The sequence below is a fragment of the Dictyostelium discoideum genome (genome assembly GCF_000004695.1).
Source record: "Dictyostelium discoideum AX4 chromosome 6 chromosome, whole genome shotgun sequence".
NCBI lineage: Eukaryota > Evosea > Eumycetozoa > Dictyosteliales > Dictyosteliaceae > Dictyostelium > Dictyostelium discoideum.
In genome coordinates, this window is record NC_007092.3 from 1,088,859 (window position 1) to 1,113,858 (window position 25,000).

The 25,000-nt window shown below is 24.4% G+C and overlaps 8 protein-coding genes and 1 non-coding gene across 9 annotated transcripts in view; 6 read left to right on the forward strand and 3 right to left on the reverse strand.

Moving 5' to 3' along the window:
* Positions 1-575, forward strand: part of CYP516A1 (cytochrome P450 family protein) — a gene marked incomplete at both ends in the record, with an annotated part of 1,651 nt that extends 1,076 nt beyond the window's left edge. Inside the window, one exon of the mRNA XM_629788.2 lies at positions 1-575. This exon is cut by the window's left edge and continues 107 nt beyond it. Within this exon, the coding sequence (XP_629790.2) occupies positions 1-575 (575 nt within the window).
* Positions 576-852: 277 nt separating this feature from the next.
* On the reverse strand, positions 853-3,979 carry abcA9 (ABC transporter A family protein; the record flags this gene model as incomplete). Its single annotated transcript, XM_629789.1, has 6 exons — positions 853-1,228; positions 1,390-1,486; positions 1,561-2,488; positions 2,576-2,893; positions 3,063-3,830; positions 3,929-3,979. The coding sequence occupies 6 exons, from the start codon at positions 3,977-3,979 to the stop codon at positions 853-855; spliced, it is 2,538 nt and encodes an 845-aa protein (XP_629791.1).
* Positions 3,980-4,423: 444 nt separating this feature from the next.
* On the forward strand, positions 4,424-7,240 carry abcA1 (ABC transporter A family protein; the record flags this gene model as incomplete). The annotated part of the gene is made up of 3 exons (XM_629790.1): positions 4,424-4,646; positions 4,751-7,105; positions 7,185-7,240. 3 exons carry the CDS (start codon positions 4,424-4,426, stop codon positions 7,238-7,240), a joined length of 2,634 nt encoding a protein of 877 aa, XP_629792.1.
* Positions 7,241-8,157: 917 nt separating this feature from the next.
* On the reverse strand, positions 8,158-9,015 carry DDB_G0292050 (hypothetical protein; the record flags this gene model as incomplete). The annotated part of the gene is made up of 2 exons (XM_629791.1): positions 8,158-8,266; positions 8,984-9,015. 2 exons carry the CDS (start codon positions 9,013-9,015, stop codon positions 8,158-8,160), a joined length of 141 nt encoding a protein of 46 aa, XP_629793.1.
* Positions 8,365-8,446, reverse strand: tRNA-Ser-UGA-15. The gene has a single exon. It is a non-coding gene; the product is annotated as a tRNA-Ser (tRNA).
* A 1,639-nt stretch (positions 9,016-10,654) lies between the features above and the next one.
* On the forward strand, positions 10,655-12,086 carry sec13 (WD40 repeat-containing protein; the record flags this gene model as incomplete). The annotated part of the gene is made up of 5 exons (XM_629792.1): positions 10,655-10,657; positions 10,755-10,793; positions 10,935-11,050; positions 11,171-11,415; positions 11,584-12,086. The coding sequence occupies 5 exons, from the start codon at positions 10,655-10,657 to the stop codon at positions 12,084-12,086; spliced, it is 906 nt and encodes a 301-aa protein (XP_629794.1).
* Positions 12,087-12,830: 744 nt separating this feature from the next.
* Positions 12,831-14,152, forward strand: DDB_G0292054 (hypothetical protein; the record flags this gene model as incomplete). The annotated part of the gene is made up of 2 exons (XM_629793.1): positions 12,831-12,879; positions 12,990-14,152. The coding sequence occupies 2 exons, from the start codon at positions 12,831-12,833 to the stop codon at positions 14,150-14,152; spliced, it is 1,212 nt and encodes a 403-aa protein (XP_629795.1).
* A 2,851-nt stretch (positions 14,153-17,003) lies between these two features.
* On the forward strand, positions 17,004-23,910 carry docA (SH3 domain-containing protein; the record flags this gene model as incomplete). The annotated part of the gene is made up of 3 exons (XM_629794.1): positions 17,004-17,094; positions 17,210-17,441; positions 17,568-23,910. The coding sequence occupies 3 exons, from the start codon at positions 17,004-17,006 to the stop codon at positions 23,908-23,910; spliced, it is 6,666 nt and encodes a 2,221-aa protein (XP_629796.1).
* A 490-nt stretch (positions 23,911-24,400) lies between these two features.
* DDB_G0292170 (hypothetical protein) overlaps positions 24,401-25,000 on the forward strand; it is a gene marked incomplete at both ends in the record, with an annotated part of 1,575 nt that continues 975 nt past the window's right edge. Inside the window, one exon of the mRNA XM_629795.1 lies at positions 24,401-24,403. Within this exon, the coding sequence (XP_629797.1) occupies positions 24,401-24,403 (3 nt within the window). The remainder of the gene's footprint in view (positions 24,404-25,000) is intronic.

Genomic DNA, 25,000 nt, shown 5'->3' on the forward strand with positions numbered 1-25,000 from the left:
CAGGAACTGAAACTTCGTCATCAACAATGTCATGGTTATTATTATTTTTAATTAATAATCCAAATTTTCAAGATAAAGTTAGAACTGAACTTTTGGAAGCAACTGGTGGTAAGAAAACAATTGGATTAACAGAGAAATCAAAAACACCTTTTTTCAATGCATGTATTAAAGAAGCATTACGTATTAGACCAGTTGGTGCATTATCATTACCAAGAATTGCAAGTGAAGATGTAACTTGCGGGCCATATACCATCGAAAAGGGTAGTCAAATAATAATGAATGTTTATGGTTTAGCTATGGATCCAACAGTTTGGGAAGATCCTGAAACTTTTAATCCATATAGATGGTTATCAAGTGATATCTCTCAATCAACTTACTCTTTCATTCCATTTGGTTGTGGTTCAAGAGTATGTGTTGGTTCATCATTAGCAAGAGATGAAATTTTCTTGGGAATCGGTAATATTTTATTAAATTATATTTTCGAATCTCAAAATGGTAAACCAATCAATGAAAAAGGTCATTTTGGTATTGCTTTACAAACTGTTGATTATAATGTAAAATTAACTAAAATTTAATCAACCAAATCAAAAATCAATTTTAAAATATTTTTTTAAATAAAAAAAAAAAAAAAAAAAAAAAAAAATATCTAATAATAATTGTAAATACAATCTTAAAAAAAAAAAAAGAAATAAAAATAAAAAATAAAAATAAAACAATTATTAAATTAATTCCTTATGTTATTTTTATTTTTATTTTTATTTTTAATACAATTTAAAATTATTTATTTAATTAATTTAATTAACTTTTTTTTTTTTTGTTTTTTTTGTTTATGTTTATGTTTTTTTTTTTTTATTAATTAATTGTATCATCATTTGCAGAAATTTTAAGGAAAACATCTTCTAAACTTGTTTGACTAAAACTCCATTCTTGTAAATGATGATCATATTTATGAGAAACCAAATATTGATACAAGTCAGAAATAACTGTATTCTTTGGGAAACGATAATTATAACTACCATCAAATGATTCGGTAAGAACTGCTTGTGGTGAGAATTTTGTAATTAATTCTGTTGGATTATGAGTATTAATATATGGTTCTTCAACATTAATTCTAACTGAATAACCATCACCAAATTTAGCTTTCAAATGATTTTGTGTACCAATACATTGTAATTTACCTTGTGAAATAATTGCAATACGACTTGATAAAACATCAGCTTCTTCCATTCTATAAATTAAACAAATTAATTAATTAATTAATTAATAATTATTAAAAAGATTAATTATTATTATTATTATTATTATTATTATTATTATTATTATTATTATTATTATTATTATTATTATTATTATTATTATTATTATTATTATTTATATTTATATACTTACGAATGTGTTGTTAAAATAATTGATCTATTCTTTTTTAAGTCATTAATTGTACGCCATAAATCCCTTCTCAATTCAGAAGAAATACCTGTGCTTGGTTCTAATTAAATTATTAAAAAAATTATTATTATTAGTAATTTTTTTTTATTTTTTTTTTTATTTAAAAAAACATACCATCAAGGAAAATAATTGAAGAATCACCAGTCATTGCAACAGCAAATGATAATCTTCTTTTCATACCACCACTTAATTCTTTAACTAATCTTTCTTTAACTTCAAAGAGGTTAACTTCTTTAAGAATACTTTCAACTGATTGAATTTCTCTTTCTGGTGGGACACCTTTTAGACGAGTAAAGTAAAGTAAAGTTTCAACACAACTTAAATCTTCCCAAAAGATATCGAATTGCATGGCAACACCAATTACATGATGAATATTATCCATATCATAACGAATATCTAAACCTGCAACATGAGCAGTTCCAGATGTTGGTGTATATAAACCAGTGAGCATACTGATTGTTGTGGTTTTACCAGCACCATTTGCACCTAAAAATCCTAAAACCTCACCTTTTCTAACTGATAAATATAAATTATCAACCGATGGTTTTGGACGACCGACATAATGTTTTGTTAAACCTTCAATTATAACTGTCATTTCATTTGGATCATATCTACGATTGATAATCATTTCTTTTTCTTCTAAAACATCTTCATCTTCAACAATTTCTTGTTCACCATTATTATTTTCAACATCAAAATCTGCTGAATTAATTAAACTTGAAGTTTCACTAAATCTACGACCACCACCACTACCACCATTGATTGTATTTGATTTATCATTATCTTTATTTTTAAATAAATTTAAAATTGGTTTTAAAAAGAATAATGGATGACTTGGTACACCAAATTCTCTTGGTAAAACTTGATCTAAATAAAGTGCTATTAATAAATAAACTATTGCATCAATATATAACCAAAATATAATTTTTGACATTTCAAATTCCCATGTATATGCTGACCATTCTGGACATAAATCAATACCACATTGTGTACTTAATTGTGACATTCCTCTATAAAATGCTAATAATGGTATCCAATAATACTTTTTTTAAAAAAAAAAATATTAAAATAAAATAAATAAATTAGTAAATAAATAAAAAGAAAGAAAAGAAAAAAAAAAAAAACTTACTGGTACTGGTGGAGTTGAATCTTTAAAAACTTGATAAGAAAGTATTGAATTTAAATTTACAGCAATAATAACTAAAAAGTAACCAAAAATTGAAGCAGCACGAGTTTTTTTGAAAAATGTACTTAGGAAAAATGAAAAAGTAATCATTGAATTTCCCCATGCAAAAAGGAATAAAAACATTGCAAATTGTGATCCCTTTACAAAAACTGCAAATCCAAATATTGAACTAACACCAACTACAAATACAATAATAATAAAATAAATTAAAAAATTGAATATATAAGTCATAAACCAATAATTTCTAATCTTAAGACCCATCTAAATAAATAAAATAAATAAATAAAATTATTAATATTATTATTATTATTATTATTATTATTATTATTATTATTATTATTATTATTATTATTATTATTATTATTATTATTATTATTATTATTATCTATTATTTATATATAATAATATAATAATAATAAATAATAATTACCATTAAAGAAAGGTCACGTAATTTTTCTTGTTTTTCATAAACAATTGAATAAATAAATAATGGCATAATAAAAGATAGGGCAAATGGGTAGAATGAACCACCAAGTAATGAAGCGATATCAATTGTTGTACTTTGTTGATAGTATGGTAAAGTTGCAATATTCGATTTATAGATTGTACCATTACCACCCAAGAAATAATTAAGTATTGTAGTTGTCATGGTATTCATTGAGAATGCAACGAATGCTTCGTATGGGTAGAAAGAGTATCTTGACTGCTCCTCACATTGAATTGTGTAATCCAATGACCTATTATTAACATTAAAATCATTGAAAATCAATGCTGAAAGTGGTAGAGTCTCTGAACTTAATGATTCAAATGTTGCATTCTCCTTCATTGCCAATATTTTATCATCCATATTTTCAACCGATGCGAATGGTACAAAGAATGGTGTATATGCCTTAAATGCTGGTATGTAAAGTTGAGGTGTGTAATTCAATAAACCACTACCACTGCCATCGGAATCTTTATACCCTATCTCTGTTATATTGTTTTCATTTACACTTAACATATATCCAAACGTTAATGAATTATATTGATAAGTTGATGTTGAATTCATAAGTTTACCACCATTGGTTTGAAGTGATCCAATTTGACTTTTTACCCAAAAATTTACAATAACTAAAATTATTACTAATATTAAAGGAATTGAAATTTGAACGCATAATGAACACTTTTGTCTTTTTATAAATGTTGCATTTTTAAAAAACTATTTTAAAAAAAAAAAAGTATGGTTAATATGTTGTATTTTTTATTTTTAAAAAAAAAGTTATCACGATTAAAAAAAATAAAAAATAAAAAACATACCATAGCACGAAACTGATTCGATTTATATTTTTTATCACTGGCACCCCACATTTTTTTTTTTTTTTTTTTTATATTTATTATCTATAATAAATATATTATTCTTATGAGGAGGTTTAGCCTTTTTTTTTTTTTGTTTTTTATTTTTTTTTTTTTTTTTTTTTTCTAATTAAAAAAAAAAAAATAAAATAAAAAAAAATAAAATAAAAAAAAAGAAAAAAATAAAAATTGTGGTATTTTTTCGAAATATATATAAAAAAAAAAAAATATCTAAAGAAAATTGTAACCTTATAAAAATTTTATATTTTTTATAAAAAATTTGGAATACTCACAAGAAAACTTTTTCAAAACGCAAAAAAAAAATAAAAAAAAATAAAATCAATTAAGTTGTATTTATTTTGTACAACAAATTAAAAAAAAAAAGAAACTTTTTAATTTCCTTTTTTTTTTTTTTTTTTTTTTTTTTTTAATAATATATTAACATTAAAAAAAAAAAAAATGTCAACATATTCAAGATATAATGATGAAGATGAAATAAGGAATAATAAAATTTCATTTGGTGATAATATTAAAAGGGAATTTTTACATTTAAAATTATTATTAAAAAAGAATTTATTAGTCTCAATAAGATCATACTTTTCAACTGGTATTGAAATTTTATCACCTATTGCTTTTATTATAATTTTATTTTTAATTTCTCATTTTGGTTCTGGTAATGAAAGTAAGCTAAAAAAATATATATATATATATATAAATAAATATATATAAATAATACTAATATATATATATATATGTGTGTTTTTTTATTTTAAAAAATAAAAATAGATCCAATTGTAACATATAATCAAGAATTACCAATTTGTAAATCATATGGTGAAAATAGATGTTTTAATATTATGTTTTCACCAAGTAATTCACCATCAGCAATTGCAATTATGGAAATGTTAGGTGAAATTAATAATAATAGTATTTATAGTTATCCAAGTGATACAGGTTATTTACCAGATTTAAACAATACTATTGGATTAAAAGGTGGTTTAATTATGATGAATTCAATAGAGGATTCATTTGAATTTGTATTAGCACATCCAAATGTTACAATTGCAGCAGTTGATTTCTTATCGATTCCACTTGGATTTCAAATTAATGGTGCACCACCCAAAAATGAGCCATTGTTGAAAATGGATGGAAATTCATTGGAATTCAATGTGGTTGTAAATACAACATGCCCAAATATTTTAGCTACATGTCCGGATTATTCGATTGCGATAACAACAGCTATTGAAAAGGCTGTTATTACATATTACTCACAAAAGATTAGAAATGAAAAGATACCACCACCAACAATCTCCTATGGCTCGAATGCGTTCCCACGTTATCCTCCAGAACAGGGGGCAGCAAGGGTTTGGGGTGGCTTATTCTATTATTGCGGTTCAATGATATCATTCATATTTTTATTATACAAAGTGTCGTTTGAGAAAGAGAATAAATTGAAACAGGGTATGGTTATGATGGGGTTGAGTGTCAATCAGTATTGGATTAGTTGGTTCATTACAAGTTTCACCATTGATATATTGATATCGTTGATTACCATTATCGTTGGGTTGGCATGTCAATTACCATTCTTTTTGGGTAGCAATTTCTTTGTATTGATAATCACATTTTCATTATTCACAATATCAATGTCATCAGTGGCCTTCTTCCTCCTAACCTTTATTCAATCCACAAAGTCAGCAATAGGAATTGGTATGGGTATATTCATCGTTGGTTCAATCTTTCAATTGGTATTCAGTGGTATGGGTACTATGATCTTTGAATTAATCTATCAAACCAACAGCAATGGTGCATTGGCTGCAAGAATTATACTTTTCTTTATACCAATGTTTCATTTCACTAAAGTTCTAACTGATATTGGTAATGTTACAACAAACTATCCACTACTTACTTATAAGTTCTCTGATCTTTCAACAGATTTAAATATTGGTGGTACTGTATTGAAAACTGTAATTCCAACAACTGGTCAATCAATTTGTTATCTATTGGCATTAATTGGAGTTTATACAGTATTGGCATGGTATTTCGAACATATTATACCAGGTAACGATGGTACATCCTCTCCACCATGGTTTTTTGTTTTACCATCCTATTGGGGTTTATCATTAAAGAAAGTACGTCATATTCCAACACCATATTTCGATGATGAGGATGTTAGAGCTGCAATAACCAAAGCACATGATGCTTCAAATCGTGCACCATTAATCATTTGTGGTTTATCAAAGAGTTATACTAAACTTTTCAGACCAAAGAAAACAGTTCATGCCGTTAAATATTTATCATTATCCGTTGAAAAAGGTACAATTCTTGGTTTCTTGGGTTCAAATGGTTGTGGTAAATCAACAACAATTGGTATGTTAACTGGTTTACTTGAACCAACTGCTGGTGATGCTTTGGTCTATGGTCATAGTGTCATTAGTAATATTGCTGCCGTTCGTAGAATTACTTCAGTAGTACCACAACATGATATTCTTTGGGCAGAAATGACAGCTAGAGAACATTTACAACTATTCTCTGAATTGAAGGGTATCCCAGCCCAAGAAAGAGAATCTCAAATTCAAAAGGTTTTAGATCAAGTTAGATTATCAAAAATTTCAAATAACCTAATCTCAACCTATTCAGGTGGCATGAAAAGAAGACTCTCTGTTGCAATCGCTTGCATTGGTGATCCTAAAATCATCTTTATGGATGAACCTACCACTGGTGTAGATCCTTCCTCAAAGAGACATTTAATAGATTTAGTAAAGAGTATCAAAAATGATAAAGTAATAATTCTCACCTCTCATGATATGCATGAGGTTGAGATTTTGGCCGACAAAATCGTCATTATGAATGAAGGTGTAATGGCATGCAATGGTAATTCATTACAATTGAAATCAAAATATGGTGAAGGTTATTCAGTTAATATCGTAGCCAAATCGCCCGAATCCATACCTGCTGTAGTTGAATTTGTAACTCTTTCAATTCCAGGTTGTAAATTTATGAAACAATCCGCTTTACAATTAAATTTTGGTTTCCCTGTAACAATTGATCATCAAATCATTGCAAACTTTTTCAAACAATTAGAAGAAATTACAAATGATCCAAATAATCAATTAATGAGAGATTGGTCTGTTTCACATTCTAGTATGTATTATAATATTTATATATATATTTTAAAATCATTTTCAAGTTATATTAATCTTTTTTTTTTTTATAATTAAAGCATTGGATGATGTATTTTTAAAGGTTTCTCATTTAGCAAAATTAAAAACACAATAAACTTATTTATATAAAATAAATTAATTAAAAAAAAATAAAAAAAATAAAATATTGGGTATTCCATTAAAAGCCAAAGTTTGACCAAAAGTTATTTTTATTTTTTTATTTTTTAGAATTGTTTACCAACCATTTTTTTTAATTATTTTAAATAAAAATAAGTAGGGAAAATAAAAAAAAAAAATTGGTTTAATTAAATTGTTTATTTTTTTTATCTACTACTAAATTCAAATTAAAAATAAATAAAAATAAATGGTTATTATATTTTTTTATTATTATTTTTTTATTATTATTTTTTTTATTATATTTTTTTATTATTATTTTTTTTTTTTATTATTACACCTTTTTCTTAGTTAATTAGTAGTTTGGGTGGTTTGATTGATTTTTGTTTTAATTGGTTTTTTGTTTGGACTGTTTTTGGGTGGTTTGATTGGCACTGCTACAGTGGGTGGGTGATGTTTGACCGACTTTAGGGATTTTTTTTTTCATATTGATTTATAACAGTTTATCCATTAAAGGAAATAAATATTAACTAATAGTTTTAAACAAATTGAATCAAATAATAAAATTGTAATTGATTAGATTAATTGGTGGAAGGAGAAAGTATTGGAAGACTGATTCTGGAATGCAATATACTTTGCATATTAATTTTCTTTATTTAATTATTTGTTTGGGTCTTAAAAATTGTTTGGATTTTTGAAAAAGTTAATTTTAAATATTTTACTTTTTTTATATATTCTAGAGTATCCTTTTTGTACCATTTATTTAGAAGAGTCTATTAAGAGAGCTTTTCATCTGGATAGGTCATATATTACACATAGTATCCCCATTCAAAGTATTCTTTGTAGAATCTAAGATTATAGGTACAATTCTGTTTGTAAATTTATTTTTGGATTTAATTTTTCAAGAGTCCAACTTTTTCAAACCTTTCTAATGAAAATGGAGTTTTTGGATCTGTGACCAATAAATTCTAATGTTTTCTTACAATTAAAGAAGAGACCGTATTTATCATTCTTATTTTTCATTAACCTTAATTTATGATAGTTTAATGGGTCAAGAAGACCAAGTTTCGAACTTTTAAACTATATTTACGAAGTTCGTAAATTTATGATCTATTTAAAACTAATCGACATCGGCAGGGTTCGAACCTGCGCCTCCTAGGAGATTTGATTTCAAGTCAAACGCGTTAGACCACTTCGCTACGATGTCTTTGATGAAATTGTAATGAACGTCGTATTCCAATTCCTATGGAATACTCTTTATAATTTGTATATACGTATATACTTGTGTGACCCTTGAACACACAGAAATAATTAATAATAAATAATAAATGATAAATAATATTATATCTCTTATATAATATAATAAAGCTTTCGTTTGTGCACAATTTGGAATGAAACAACAATGAATTAATTTTTATTTTATTTACTATTTATACTAAAATTAATTTTACTAAAGAAACCATTGGTAAAATTTCTGAGAATAAAGTAAGAATCTTGTATTTGTTAACGTCTTTTCAGTTACAGATTTATTTCTATATTTGTATTTTACCAGGGATAAAAACTTTATATATTAATTTATGTCGCTTAATTATTCGCGATTATTACAAAATTTTATATTTTTTGCATTCCTCGTTTTTTTATTAATTTTTCGAACAAAAGAAAGATAAAACACATCTTCTTTAACTGTAAAATAATTCTACCAATCTGTAATGATATATACTCGAAAGTGACTTCTATTACTAACAATACCAAGTATGGCATCTGGTCTGAATCCATTCTTTAAAGATTATACGATAAGTTTCAAGAAAATTTAGTGGGTGCAATTATGGAAGTAATATGGATAAGAAGAAACTCGATAAAATTTGATAATGAAGATAAAGCGGTTACTTTGAATTTGGTAGTTTACATTTTATCAAAAACAAGGGATGCTGAATGGGTAGAATAATTAAGGTTATCGAACATTTAAGAAGAAGGGAAATAAAAAATTCCCAAATAGATCATACGTGGAAGATAATGAATAAGTTGGAAAAGTTTATCCACGTCTGGAATTCGCAACTGATGAAAACTTATGTACCTGAACATTTAACCCATTACAGCTCTTTCAATACTAATTTTATAAATTCATACATAAAAATATATATATATTATACTTAAATAAAATTAAATAAAACAAGGACACATCTCAATTTGGGATGAGGTCATTAAAAAAAAAAAAATAAAAAAAAAAAAGAAAGATACCTATGTACAAATCAAGTAAAACTGCCAGAAAGCCTGGCTGAAATTAAAACGCTCCAAACCAAACTTCTAGCCCCTACCAAAACTAAAAAGAATAAATACCAAACGACTTTATCATATCCAGATTTCAACTTCTTCTCCCCAATTACAGACCTAAGGATTAGAATATCTCAAGTCCCAATTGTATTATCCAATTCAAAAAAAGTTTTAAAATGGGAGAACATTCAAGCCATTTTCACAAAAATTAACTTTTTCAAAAGATCCTACCAATTTAAAGATCCAAAGAAAACCAAAAATAAAATATTAATTTTTTTAAGCTAATTTGATATAAACAGACTCTAAATATGATGCAAAAAAAAATAAAAAAAAAAATAAAAAAATAAATAATAATAAATCTAATTTTGTTTTTTTTTTTTTTCCCAAGATTTATCTATTTTTATAATTAAATAAAATTTCAATAATATATTTATTATAATAAAAATAACAATCAATTTTCATTAAATCGGATAAATATTTGTACTGTTGTAATTTTTAATTAAAAAATAAAATAAAAAATATCTGTCTCGTCTAAAAATGCTTTTTTGGAAGTGCTGAGTTTTCAGATGACTCACACATAAAAAAAAAAAAAAAAAAAAAGAAAAATTAAATTAAAATAAAATTTATTTTTTTAAAATTATCACTTTTTTTATTTTTTATCTTTTTTTTTTTTTTTTTTTTTTTTTGTCTTTTTAAAAAAAAATAAAAAAAAATAAAAAAATAAAAAATTAGATTTCAAGAAATTATTTATTTATATTAAATATTTGATTTTTATAATTGAACTTAAAAAATAAAAAAAAAATAAAAAAAAAAATAAAAAAAATTAAAAATAAAAAAAATAAAAAATTTTTCAATTTTTTTTTTTTTTATTCATCATTATTGATTTTGACTTTTTTTATGACCATAAAAAAAATATCAACATATTACTGCATCATCAACATCCACAACAACAACAACAAAAGAAATAATTACTAAATAACAAACGGACGATAGTTTAGTAATTTTCGATATTTATAGAAAAAAAAAAAAAACAAAAAGGAATTTCAATATATAGTTATATTTGAAAATCTACAATAAAACTATTGTTGTATTATATTAAAAAAACACTCACTCACACAAATATATATATATAAAAACTTTGAAAATGGTAAATAATTATCTTAATATTACATATTTAAATGTTTCAAACATTCCTAACATTAAAAAAAATAAAAAAATAAAAAAATAAAAAAAAAATAAATTAGGCAACTCAAAATGTTGATTCTGGTCATGAAGACATGGTTGTAAGTATACTATTTTGTTTACTAGAAATCTTTTATTTTAATACCAATAAATAAACGAATATTAATTTTTTTTTTTTGCATGTATCAATTTTCAAAAATAATAATAAATAATAATGATAATAATAAATAATAATAATTTAGCACGATGCTCAATTTGATTATTATGGTAAATTTTTAGCAACATGTTCATCAGATAAAATGATTAAAATTTTTGATGTAGGCGGTGAAAATCCACAACACCTTGTAGATTTAAGAGGGTATGTACTCATATTTTTATTATTTTTTATTTTTCACACACACATGCAAATTCCAAATTTTAATATATATATATATATATTTGTTTGTTTGTTTGTTTGTTATTTTTTTAAAAAATTAAGACACGAAGGTCCAGTATGGCAAGTTGCTTGGGCACACCCAAAATTTGGAAAGATTTTAGCATCAGCATCATACGATCGTAAAGTTATTGTTTGGAAAGAAGTTGGTAATAATAGTTGGAGTATCATTCATCAATATGCAGGTCATGAATTATCAGTAAATTCAATCTCATGGGCACCACATGAATTTGGTTTAAGTCTAGCATGTGCAAGTTCGGATGGTTCAGTTACAATTCATAATTATAATAGTAAATATTATAAACTATAATAATAGTAATAATGGGTTTTGATTATTTATTTTTAAAAATATGTAATTATATATTACTAACACATAATTTATTTATTTATTTATTTTCTTTCTTTTTTACAATATTATTTTCAAAAAAAAAAAAAAAAAAAAAAAAAAAAAAAAAAAGATAATGTTTGGGAAGCACCACAAAAGATTCAAGTATCACAAATTGGTGTAAATTCAGTATCATGGTCACCAGCAGCAATACCAACATCATTGGTAAATAGTGCCAATACAATTATTCCAGCACCAATTAAACGAATTGTTACAGGTTCATGTGATAATTTGATAAAGATTTTCAAGAATGTAGAAGATAAATGGATTCTTGATAAACAATTGGAAGATCATAAAGATTGGGTTAGAGATGTTGCATGGGCACCAAATATTGGCTTACCATATTCTAAAATCGCATCTTGTTCACAAGATCGTTCCGTCATTGTTTGGACTCAAGATGAAAATGGTGTTTGGTCTGGTAAACCTTTACCAAAATTCGATGATATCGTTTGGAGAGTTAGTTGGTCTGTCATTGGTAATATTTTAGCTGTTTCATGTGGTGATAATCAAGTAACTCTTTGGAAAGAAGGTGTTGATTCTGAATGGAAATTAATTTCTCATGTTGAAAATAATTAATTAATATCATAAACAAGAAAAAAAATAAAAAATAAAAAAAATAATAATAATAATAATAAAAAAAAAAAAAAAAAAAAAAATAAAATAAAAATAAAAACAAAATAATAATTTAATAAATAAAAAAAAAAAAAAAAAAAAAGTATATACTCCCAAAATTAAAAAAGGGTTTGTGTACCTCATTTATTTTTTTTTTTTTATTTTTTTTTTTTTATTTTTTTTTTAGAAATAGTAATGTGTTTAAATTTAGAAAAAAAAAAAAAGTGGTAATATCTTTAAAGAGGAATGGGGGTTTATTTTTTAATTTTAATTTTTTTTAAAAAAATAAAAAAATACCATACTAATTATAAAATAACTAAATCTGAGGGGTTTGTTTTTACTAAATTAAAAAATTATTTTTTTTTTTTTTTTTTTTATTTTTTGTTTTTAAAAAATATATTTAAATATACAATTTTTTACCAATTTTAGTAATTCCTTAAACTATTGATTACTATAGAATGGAGTGTTGTTCAATTTGAAATATTCGAATGTTTGTGTGAGATAAATATTAAATTTTGAAAATATAAATAGAAAATAAATTTTAAATTTTAAAATCATTCAAAACAACAAACTAAATAACAAACAAAAAAAAAAAAAATTATTTATTCAATTATATATATTAATACATTATATTTATTTATTTATTTATTTATTAATTTTAAAAAAAAAAAAAAAATTAAATAAAATCAAAAAAAAAAAATTTAAAAAATGAATTGGAAAAAAATTACAACTATGGGAGTTATGGTACTCGCTTCAGGTATGTAAAATTAAAATTTTAATTATTAATTTAATTAATCATAATATAAATATTAATTTTTTTTTTTTTTTTTTTTTTTTTTTTTTTTTTTCTCTTGAAATATATTATAGCTATTGCAGCAGCTTATTCAAGTGGTAGTGAAACAATTTTATGTCCATTAGTGAATCATTGTGAAAAAGTTAATGAATGGGTTGAAAATAATGATGTTCCATATGCAAAATTCAATTGTCATATAACAAATATTGGTAATACACCAATTGGTAATGTTGTAATGAGATTATCTGGTGATGGTAAAACTAAAGAAGTTTGGGAAATGGAAACAAAAGATAATGGTCAAACCTATAATTTCCCTCAATGGAGACAACAACAACAATTAGCATTTAACCAATCTCATCCATGGGGTTACACTGTTCAAGGTGGTAAAGAATTAAATGTTAATTTATGTGGTGGTGCAACACCATATACCAATAATTTACAATCAAATCAACAAACTCAAACTCAACAAAAATCATCCGATATTGTTTGTAACCTTTCAAATAAATGTACAGTTTCAAACCAATGGAAAAACGGTGACCAAGTTAATACACAATATAAATGTTTTATAACCAATAATGGTAAAGTTCCAGTATCATTCATTGATATTCGTATAAATGGTAATAGTGATCTTTACAATGTCTGGGAAATCATAACACCAAATAATGGTTTATCATGGGATTTAACATCTTGGAGAATTGACAAACCATTAGAAGCTACCCAATCTCACGAATGGGGTTACATCATCGTCGGTGATAAACCATTAGATATCCAAGTTTGTCAAAATAGTCCAATCCCAACTGTCACTCAATCACCATCACCAATTTCATCAAATAAACAACAAAAATCAATTGTTCAACAAGAAGAAGCTGATGGTTCAAGTTCAACTACTACTACCACAACCACCACCACCAATCAAGATCAAGTTGTTTGTACAGTCTCAAATAAATGTACAGTTGAAAAGGAATGGAAAAATGGTGAACAAAAGAATAAACAATATAGTTGTGAAATCACAAATAATGGTAAAGGTCCACTCTCACATGTCGATATTCGTCTTAGTAATAACAGTGCTCTTTACAATGTTTGGGAAGTTTATACTGTAAACAATGGTCTCTCTTTTGATGTCTCACCATGGAGACTCGATAATCCAATTCAACCAGGTCAATCTCACTCTTGGGGTTATATCGTCAATGATGATGTTGCTTTAGATGTTAAAGTTTGTCAAATGGGTACAAACTAGATTAGATCTTTTTTTAAAATATCTTATTATTAAATAAAATAATTTTTATTTATTAAAAAAAAAAAAAAAATAAAAAAAAAATATGAAACAGAAACAAAAATAAAAAATTTTACTTTTTGGAAAAAAAAAAAAAAAATGAAAAAATATAAAAAATTTTTTTAATCAGTCTACAATCTTCGAATCTGCATTTTTTTTTTTTTTTTTTTCAAAAATTTAATTAATTTCATTTTTTTTTTTTTTTTTTTGCGGTATAAAAAAAAAAAAAATATTTTTTTAATGTGATCAGTTGAGCCCCCCAAAAAATTAAAAATTAAATTAAAAAAAAAAAATATATTTTTTTTTTTTTTTTTTTTTTTTTTAAATTTTTTTTTTTTTTTTTTTTATTTTATTTTATTTTGTTTAAAAAATATTTTATTTTATTTTATTTTATTTACTTTTTTTAGAATCGAATTACTAATTTGTTTTTATATATTTTATATATATTTATATTTTAAAATAATTTCCTAATAAATATAAATATACAATATAATTTCAAGTTAATAGTAAATTGATCAGTGTATTTTTAAATAAATTTATATTCATATATAAATTTTTATTTTATTTTTTAAATAAATATTGGTATGTTTGTATTGAAAAAAAAAAAAAAAAAAAATCAAAAAAATAAATAAATAAACTCACTCTCACACAGTTAACCAAATTAGTAATAAAAACACAGAAAACTTTATTGTTTTTTTTATAATTTTTTTTTTTTTTTTTGATTTTTTACTTTCTACTTTAGTATTGTTATCCTTAAATTTGTAATAATTTTTATTATAATAATATAATTTTAAAATATCACACCGCCTTTCGTTTATTCATTTTATTTAATTATATATTATATTTTTATAAAAGTATAAAAAAAAAAAAGGAAGTTGTTTTACCTTTTTTTCCACCCATTTTTGGAAAATTAAAATTAAACAACAAAAAAAAAAAAAACCTCCAATATACATAAAAATTATGGTGATTGTGTTTTTGAACATTCAAAGTAAAGATAATAATATTTAAAAATCGAAATCATTTTTATTTATTTTTTTTATTTTTTTATTTATTTTTTTTTTTTTTTTTTTTTTTGTATAACACCCACAAACACACCACCACACACCTTCATTAATTTGAAAAAAAAAAAAAGAACGGTTCAATATGTATTTATCCATTTTTAAACCCCCCCCAAAAAAAAAAAAAAAAAAAAAAAAAAAAAAAAGTGGATTTTTATTGTCTAAATCACCTGTGATATCATTAATGTGTGTTGTTTGTAGGGGTTAATGGTGTTGTTTATTGTTTATTTTAGATATCTGTATGCCTAAAAAGGATATCTACGGACACTATTGTTTTGTTCAATCAATCAAATCTATCAATATACACTCTCATATGATTTAATATTGAAAATTTTATTACATGCACTTTAATTAATTATAAAAGGGGAAAAAAATAAATAATAATAATAAAAAAAAAAAAAGGGGTTACACATTGTTTTATTTTTTTTTTTTATTTAAAAAAAAAAAAAATACTTTATTTATACATATATTTATATATAAATGTTTTCTTTAATTTTATTTTTATTTTATTTTATTTTTTTTTTTGTTAATGGAAAAATATTGATTAAGTGAGTTTGTGGTAACAACATTATTTTTTTTTTTTTTTTTTTTTTCTTTCTGTTCTTTTTTCTTCCTTTTTTTTTTTCTTTCTTTTTTTTTTTTGTTTTTTCCCCTTTTTCTTTATAAAAATTTTTTCATTAAATTATTATTTTTAAAAAAAATTGGGGTCGTATGTACACGTATTTATAATATATAATTAAAGTTTAAGTCATTCCCAAATTAAAAATAGAAAAAAAAAAAAAAAAAAAAAAAACACACATAGCAACATATCATACACTATATAGAATATAGTAATTACTATTCCCTTTTTGCTATTCATTAATATTTTATAAATTTTTTTATGTATGGAAAGAAAAACAAACCATTTTCAAATTTTTTTTTTTTTTTTTTTATATAAAAATTAATTATAAAAATAAAAAGAGGTAACAATAATAAAAAAAATAAAAAAATATAAAAAAATAAAAAATTATAAAAAAATATAAAATTTAATAATAATAATAATAATATCAAATTTAGATGGAAAATTTTAAATATTAGAAATAAAAAAAAAAAAAAGTCAATTTTTTATTTTTTTTATTTTTTTTTTTTTTTTAAACCCACCAAACCCACTATGCTATTTTTGCAGGCTGATTTAAAATTTTTTTTATTTTTAAATTAATTCAGGGGCATTAGGTTGATTTTATGATATAAAAATATCAACACCAAACACACACACTCACACATAAATATACACACACAAATTTTTTCTTTCTTTTCACAATTAACCTAACATTTTGATTTTTATTTAATTTTTTTTTTTTATTTAATATTTTTTTATTTTTATTTTTTTTATTTTTTTTAAAATTTTAATTTTATTATTATCAATAGGATTGATTATTATAATAAAATTTGTTTTTGGATTTTGTTTTTCTCCTTATTTTTAATTTTTTTTTTTTTTTTTTCTAAATAGTTTTTATAATTAAAAAAAAAAATAATAAAAAAAAAATAAATAAAAATATATATATATTAATTGTAATAATAATATTAATTTAGATAAATAAAATTAGTTCAAATAAATACATACAATTCTAAAAATAAATAAAAAAAAAAAAAAAACACACAGCCTTTGTAACATTAATATCAGTAACACTAAAAAAGTACCAACAAAAAAAAAAAGTTTTAAACCCCNAAAAAAAAAAAAAAAAAAAAAAAAAAAAAAAAAAAAAAAAAAAAAAAAAATGGCATCAGTGTCAAGCTCTTCAAGTCGATTATCAGTCTCAACCCCAAGAAAATTAGATGAATGGACAAATGTTACCAAAACTGGTATTGGTATGTGATTTTATACTAAAATTTTTTTTTTTTTTTTTTTTTTTTAAATTTTAAAAAAAAAAAAAAAAAAATATTAAAACTTATTTTTTTTTTTTAAATTTATTTTTTTATTTAGTTTTATTCCCATTTAATGCAACACATAAATTTCAATTACCATTATCAGTAGGAGATTTTGTACAAATTCATGCACAAACATCACAAGAACAAATTGGATGGTATAGTGGTGTTTCAGTTACTACCCAAGAAAGTGGTATCTTTCCTCAATCATTTGTTGTAATTTTACCAGAACAAACTGATATTGATGATCCATTATCACTTCCAAATCATATTCCAATATGTTCAAAATTGTAATTACTAATTATACACCCCCATTTTTTTTTTTTTTTTATAATAACAAATATTAATAATAATAATTTTATTTTTTTATTTATTTATTTATTTATTTATTTATTTATTCATTTTAAAAAAAATAGAACTTTAACAAATGATGAAATGTCAAATTCATCAATTGTAAATGAAATAACATCAACAATTGTAGAATGGGCAACATTATTAAAGATTTATTCAACTGGTAAACAATATAATGAATTTAAAGTTTTATCACAAAAGATATCACAATTGGTTCAATATAGAAATCAAATTTTATTATATAAATCACCAAAAGAGATTACCTATGATTTACGTGATCGTATTCTTTCGGTCATTGATGAAGGTAGAAGAGATACAGGTATGACTATAGTTTTAAGAAAAGAGATTCCAAATACTTATAGTTCATTAGCATGTCAACAAGCATCTCAAAGAACCAGTATAAATATACCACCAACGGTAGCAACTGATTTGATTTTAGCAGATGCTGAAAATTCAGGTGTTTTCACACTTTGTACAATGTATCAAGAAAAGAAATTAGAAATTGTAGCTCTAAATAATAGTTTTAGAGATTCATTTGAATATGATTCTTTAGAAATTAGTGGAGCTAATTTAAATAATAGTTTAAATAATGTAAATAGTAATAACAATAACAATATAAATAATTCAAATATAGCGGCCGCCGGAGGATTACAATCATCCTTATCGACAAATAATTTATTAAATGGAGCCAATGTAATATTATCACAATCACCATCACCAATGAACTCATCATCAACTGCAACATCATTATCACAACAACAATCACCAAATTCTTCATCCATTGGTCAATCACCAATTTCATCAGGTCAATCATCACCAACCAATTCAAGTTCAACTACATTACCAGGTTCTTCACCTTCAAATGGTAATAATATATTGGGTAGTTCAATGAATGGTGGTGGTGGTATTGGTGGTGCTAATGGTTCACCATTATCAAATTCAAATAAAGATTTACAATTTTCATCATCACAATCACAAACATCAATACTTCAACAAACTCAATCACAATCTCAATTAATACAGCAACAACAACAACAATCACAACAGCAACAACAACAACAACAACAACAACAACAACAAGTTCAATATTCATCATCACCGTCATCTCAATCTTCATCATCATTTTCATCATCACCAGGTAATTCCTCATTTTTATCATCAAAATTAAATAAACAGGGTAGTTCAAAAAATTTTTTATCAAATGTATTATTAAAGAGTAAAGGATCATCATCATCAACATCATCACTTTCAATGAGTGGTGGTATGTTACCACCATCAAATGGTTCACCAAATGGTTTAAATTCAAGCGGAGGATTTTCAAATCATGGTAATGGTCTATCAAATTCAAACAATGGAATTCAACCATCCTCATCATCATCATCATCTCCATCATCTTCATCACCTTCCTCTTCTTCAATGGTTAGCTCTTCATATGTGTCAGTATCAGCTCAATCACCATCATCAATATCTTCACCAAATGTTAATGGTGGTTTAAATCAATCATTATCATCATTAAATTTAAATTCACCAATTTTATCAAATTCACCAAATAAAAAAATGCAAACTATAAAAATGAAATCTAGACAATATTTATTACAACAACAACAGATTCAACAACAGCAACAACAACAACAAGGTGGAAATAGTAATAGCAGTGGTGGTAATAGTAATAATAATAATAATAATGGTGAAATGATAACGAAATTTAATTCACAACTTTTAATATCATTAAATAATTTCTTATATTCATCTGGCGATAATATTGATATTGTATTATCAATTTATAATAGATCAGAGAATAAATTCCTATCAGAGAGTTATTGTGGTATTGTACCACCTCATGGTATTTTTGTTGAACCAGAGAATCCAAATGAAAGAATTAGAACAATCTTTAGAGATTTAGAACTCAAGGATTTAAATTCCGATTTATATTTAGTGGCTAAACTTTACAGAAAAACCAATTCACTCTCATCAAAGGATCCAAATTCATCACCAACATTAACTCGTTCAAATGCAAATATGTCAAGTAGTTCAAATTTAAATAATCTTGGTGGTCCAACTAAATTGTTTAGAAAATTTGTTGGTTGTGGTGTAAAGAGATTAGATCTTTCAAATGAAGGTGTTAGTGAATTAATGATTACATTGAATACCACTAGTAGTGAAAATAATTTTTATAATCTTCATGAGCAAATTATAAATGAACAAACTACAATCTATGAACCAATTACTAGAGCTAAAGGTGTTGTTTTTACAGTTCAATTATTCACTGGTGATTATCAGCAATTCCTTCAAGAGTTTCCAGATTTTAGAAGTGTAACTACCTCTTTAAAATTACAATTACCAGAGGTGGTTTTACCTGGTGGTGAAAGAAATGATATGTATATTCAATTGGAGGAAGGGGATTTCTCTGATAAAAACATTGAGGTACAATTACAAGTTCGTACTGAATCTGGTCAAATCATTCATGATGCAATTAAATTTGCAAATGGTCAATCATCAACTAGTGAATTTAAAACCCCACTTATTCCATCGGCACTTTGTAAATGGAATGAGATTGTAAAGATTTGGGTAACTGCAAAAACATTTGAAAAATCTCATCTTTTCTTTTTATTCAGACAATGTTCAGAAAAGAAAGATAAAGAGAGACAAACCATTGGTTTCGGTTATTTGAAATTTATGTCTGATGAAGGTTCTATCATTAAGGATCAACAATATACAATAAATGTCTATAAATCCAATACCGATGATGTACCAGTTTCAAGTTATATCAATGGTGGTGTTGTAGATAATGAGAAATCAAGTAAATCAACAAAGAAATTAGATTCAATTAAAGTTAGAACCACTTTTGTATCAAATTGTTTAACTCAAAATCCTTCGGTTGTGAATTTATCAAGATGGCAACAATATGGTGGCGATTTGTCATCGTTGATTAAGGATATCACTTTCTTAAATTCTCAAGATCTTGTACGTAATCTTCAAGAGATCTTTTATAATTTCCTCTCAATTTTAGATCAACAATTGAATGATTCACCCCTATCGATGGAGATTTTCCGTGCAATCGTTTTCATCATTGGTGTATTGGTCGAGAGTAGGACTTCAAATTATCGTCCAGCTTTAGATCTTTACGCTTCAAAATATTTTGGTACACCATTATCAAGCTCAAATAACAAACAAGACTCTTTCACTGGTATCACTGCACATACTCATTTACTTCGTTCCGTTGTAAAGAATTTAGAAAACTTTGAAATACCTGCAAACGCTTCAAAAATTAGTTCATCTTTGAAAGCTTTGGAATATATTTTCAAGTTGGTAGTTGCTTCAAAAACTAAATTCACTGCAAATAAAATGGATACTTTGGGTGGAAGCAATAATGAATCCTATCAAACCAATCTAAAGAGTGTAGTCGATATACTTTGCGAGATTATGTTAAGTGGTTCACCATCTTTAATCGGTGCTAAAACTATAGCTTTAAAAAATTTCGAATCAATGTTTACAGATTTAAAGAAATTCTTTACAGTTGAAGAAATGGGTATTATAGCTTTGAAATTCATGAAATCCATTCAACATGATGAAAAGAAGAAAACTTTTTCAATCTTAAAATTGAAATTACTCTCCTCCTATATCAATGGTCCAATGATGTTATGTAAAGAAACTAGAAAACAATTATTACCATTGGTTTTCCAATTATTACATTTCCATTTTAGTAAATCAAGTGAAGAAACTGATATGTGTTTAATGATCTTGGGTTTAATCGTTGATATTATGATTACTAAATCTGAATTACGTGGTAAAGATAAAGATCCTTGGTTAATGGAAATGTTACATTTCTTTGTACCAATTTTAGAATTATTACAATTATTAAATAATGGTAATAATATTAATAATTTAACTACTACAAATAATACAACCACCACCACCACTACTACTACTACTACTACTACTACAACAACTACTACCACTACTACAACTACAAATTCAACAGTTGATGAAAAACGTAAAAGTTTATCATCAATTACATCACAATTATCAATAATGATTTCAACAATGAATGAAGAAAATCAAAATAATTTACGTATTAAAATTTATGCATTCATTTTAGGTACTGCTAGATTAAGTGGTGTTCAACATTGGGAGATGGTTAATAAATCAGTTACACAATTAAACAAAAACTTTTTCATTAATCTTTATGATAGTTTACAATTAATTTTTGAATCACCAAAATTCCCATCTGATTTTTGGACATTTACAGTTTTCCAATTAAAAACAATTCTTAGAATGACTCGTATTTTAGAAGATGTAATATTTTATTTACCTTCAAATGTTGTACCAGCTGCAACTGCAACTGCAACTTCAACTTTAACAAATAATAATAACAATAGCAATAATAATAATAGTATTACCATCACTAATAATAATAATAATAATAATAATAATAATAATAATAATAATGATATTGGTTCAAGTGCAAATACTGGTGGTAGTGGTAATAGTTTAATTAATCAAAGTCAATTTGAATTTACTCAATGGAGATCATTCTTTTTATTGACAAGTTCATATTTAAATTGTAAAGATTTACAATTTGAATCTGTTAATCCAGCAAAAGCAGTATTTATTAAAACTAGATGTGGTGATGTTAGAATTGAAATGGCAAGAGTATTTGAAAGAGTTTGGGCAACAGTACCAATTAAAGAAAGATCAACCTTTATACCAGTGCTAATTGGACCAATTGTAAAATTATCAATTAGTGATACTATGGATGCAAAACGTGTAGCAACTAAAATCTTTTATGATATGTTAGAGAGTGAAATCATTCAAACCAATGGTTACACTGATTTATTCTATCATACTATCGATTCATTATTGGAGATTTCAACTGAACGTTTGAATAGAAAAGGTTGGCCAATAGTTTGTCGTAGTGTAGATGGTAAGCTACCATTTACCCTAAGATCATTCTCAACCTTTTTCAATGTTAAATGTATGTCTTTGGTTTTAAATAAATCAACCGATGCTATCAAGACCAAATCAGAACAATTCATTCATGATATCAACCATTTCCTTTATTTAATCACCTCCTTTATGAATGATGTAAAGAGTGGCGATGAAGAAGAGATCTTTTCATCAGTTTCAAAATTATTATATTATCTTCAAGAACATAAACGTACCGCTCATTTCATTAGATTCGTTCATATGACAAGTAGAAGACATTACGAAATGGGTAACTATATTGAGGCGGCCGTGACTCTTATGTTACATGCTTCACTCTACCAATGGGATGCCAATAAAGTAATTGCTCAAACTGCCTCAGAATATGGTTCTTTCCCTGAACAAAAAGAATCTGAACGTAAAGAATTACTCTATAAGGAGATATTGTTATGTTTTAATAATGGTAAGGCATGGGATAGAGCAATTCCATTGGTTAAAGAGTTGGTTCATCATTTCACTATGAACATTTGTGATATGAACTCCGCTGCTACTTATCTTCGTCAACAAGGTGCTTTCTATCAAAAAATCAATGAATCTGCCGATCCAGTTTTCGAGGATTATTTCAGAGTAGGTTATTATGGTAAAGGTTTCCCAAGTTCAATTCAAAATAAAGAATTCATCTACAAGGGTAATCAATTTGATCGTTTATCTGATTTCATTTCAAAGATTCAAGATAAATGGCCAAAATCTGAGCTACTTAAAACCACTGAGGTTCCTTCTCAACAAATTCAAGATTCCGATGGTCAATATCTTTTAATCACCTCTGTAAACATTTCAAACATTGGTGAAACACAAAAACGTCATGATAGTGCAAACGCTGAATCTATCACCAACAAGAAACGTGTACCACATCGTGTTCAACAATTTAATGCTCGTAATAAGGTCAATGTCTTTGTTTATAGTAAACCTTTCAAAAAGAATGCCACTGCCACTAAATCTCAAAATGAATTTGAAGATCTTTGGGTAATGAACCTATACTTTGTTTGTGAAAATTCTTTCCCTTGTACAGAACGTCGTTGTTTAATCGTCGAACGTAAACAAGTTGAAATCTCACCCATTGAAAATGCCCTCAACTCAATCGTTCAAAAGAATGATGAATTGGCCGCTAGAATCGATAGACATCAAGCAAACACTCAAGAATCCATTAGTCCTTTAACAATGTTATTAAATGGTATTATCGATGCCTCTGTAAATGGTGGTGTTAGTCGTTACGAAACCTTTATGAGTGAAGATTATCTCAAACAAAATCCAGAATATAAAAATATTGCTGAACTCTTAAAATCTGCTCTTGATCAACAGTTAGTTATTGTTGAACAAGGCTTAAAACTTCATTCTCAATTACGTCCACCTGAAATGGCTGCTATGCAAGATAAATTAGAAACTTTCTTTATAACAATGAAAAATTCAAGACAAAAATTAAATTAATTTAAAATAAAAAAAAAAATAAAAATAAAATAAAAAAAATATATTTATATAAAATAAAAATAATAATGATATTATCAAGTTTTAAAATCATTATATTGTAATAAACCCCTTTAACCATTTTCTTATTTTGGATATTTCCAGATTTGGAAATTTTCTTTTTGGCTATTGGATTTTACTTAAAATAGTAAATTATTTTATTTTTTTTTTCAAATAATTCAAAAAATTGAAAAATGATTGAGTACAAATAGAAAGTTTTGAAAAAAAAAAAAAAAAAAAAAATCATTTATATAAATGTAAAAAAAAAAATAACAAATAGAATAAAAATCTAACTCCAACAATTAAAAAGGTTTAGATTATAGTTGATTGATAGTTTAAAATATAAAAAAAAGGTAAATCCATAAAAATAAATAAATAAATAAATAAATAAATAAATATCAATTTAAATCTACCTTTAATATTATATTTTATAGAGTAATTTTATCAAATAAAAATGGTTAAAATTCAATTATAATTTAGATAATATAATATAATACATGAATCACTACCAATCGAATGATAGAGAAAGGAAAGATTTATCTATGCACTATATCATAAAGAAAGGTTGATCATCATCATCATCATATAAATATTATTTTCTAAACAAAAAAAATGAATCAATTTTAATCAAATGTCGAGAAAGGAAAGATTTATCTATCCACTATGTCATTTTGAAAAGAAGTTGATATCATTTATAAATAAATAATTAGAAATCAAATAAAACTATAAATAAAATAAAACCCATAATAAAATTAAAAAGATTTAATATAAAAAATTAAAATATTTTTTTTTTTTAAATTCCTTTTTGATTTTATTATTAAAAAAAAATTAAAATTATACAAATGTTTTCCCCTGAATTTTTTTTTTTCTTTGAATTAATTAATTGTTTTGGAAAAAAAAAAAAAAGTTTTTTAAATTTTGGAATAAGAAAATCGTTTTTTTTTTTTTTTATTTTTATTTTTAATTTTTTTTTTTTTCGCAATGAGTATTGTTGTAAGTGTTTTATTATTATTGTTGTTTTTATTTTTTTTCTTGACATACTAACTATTCATTT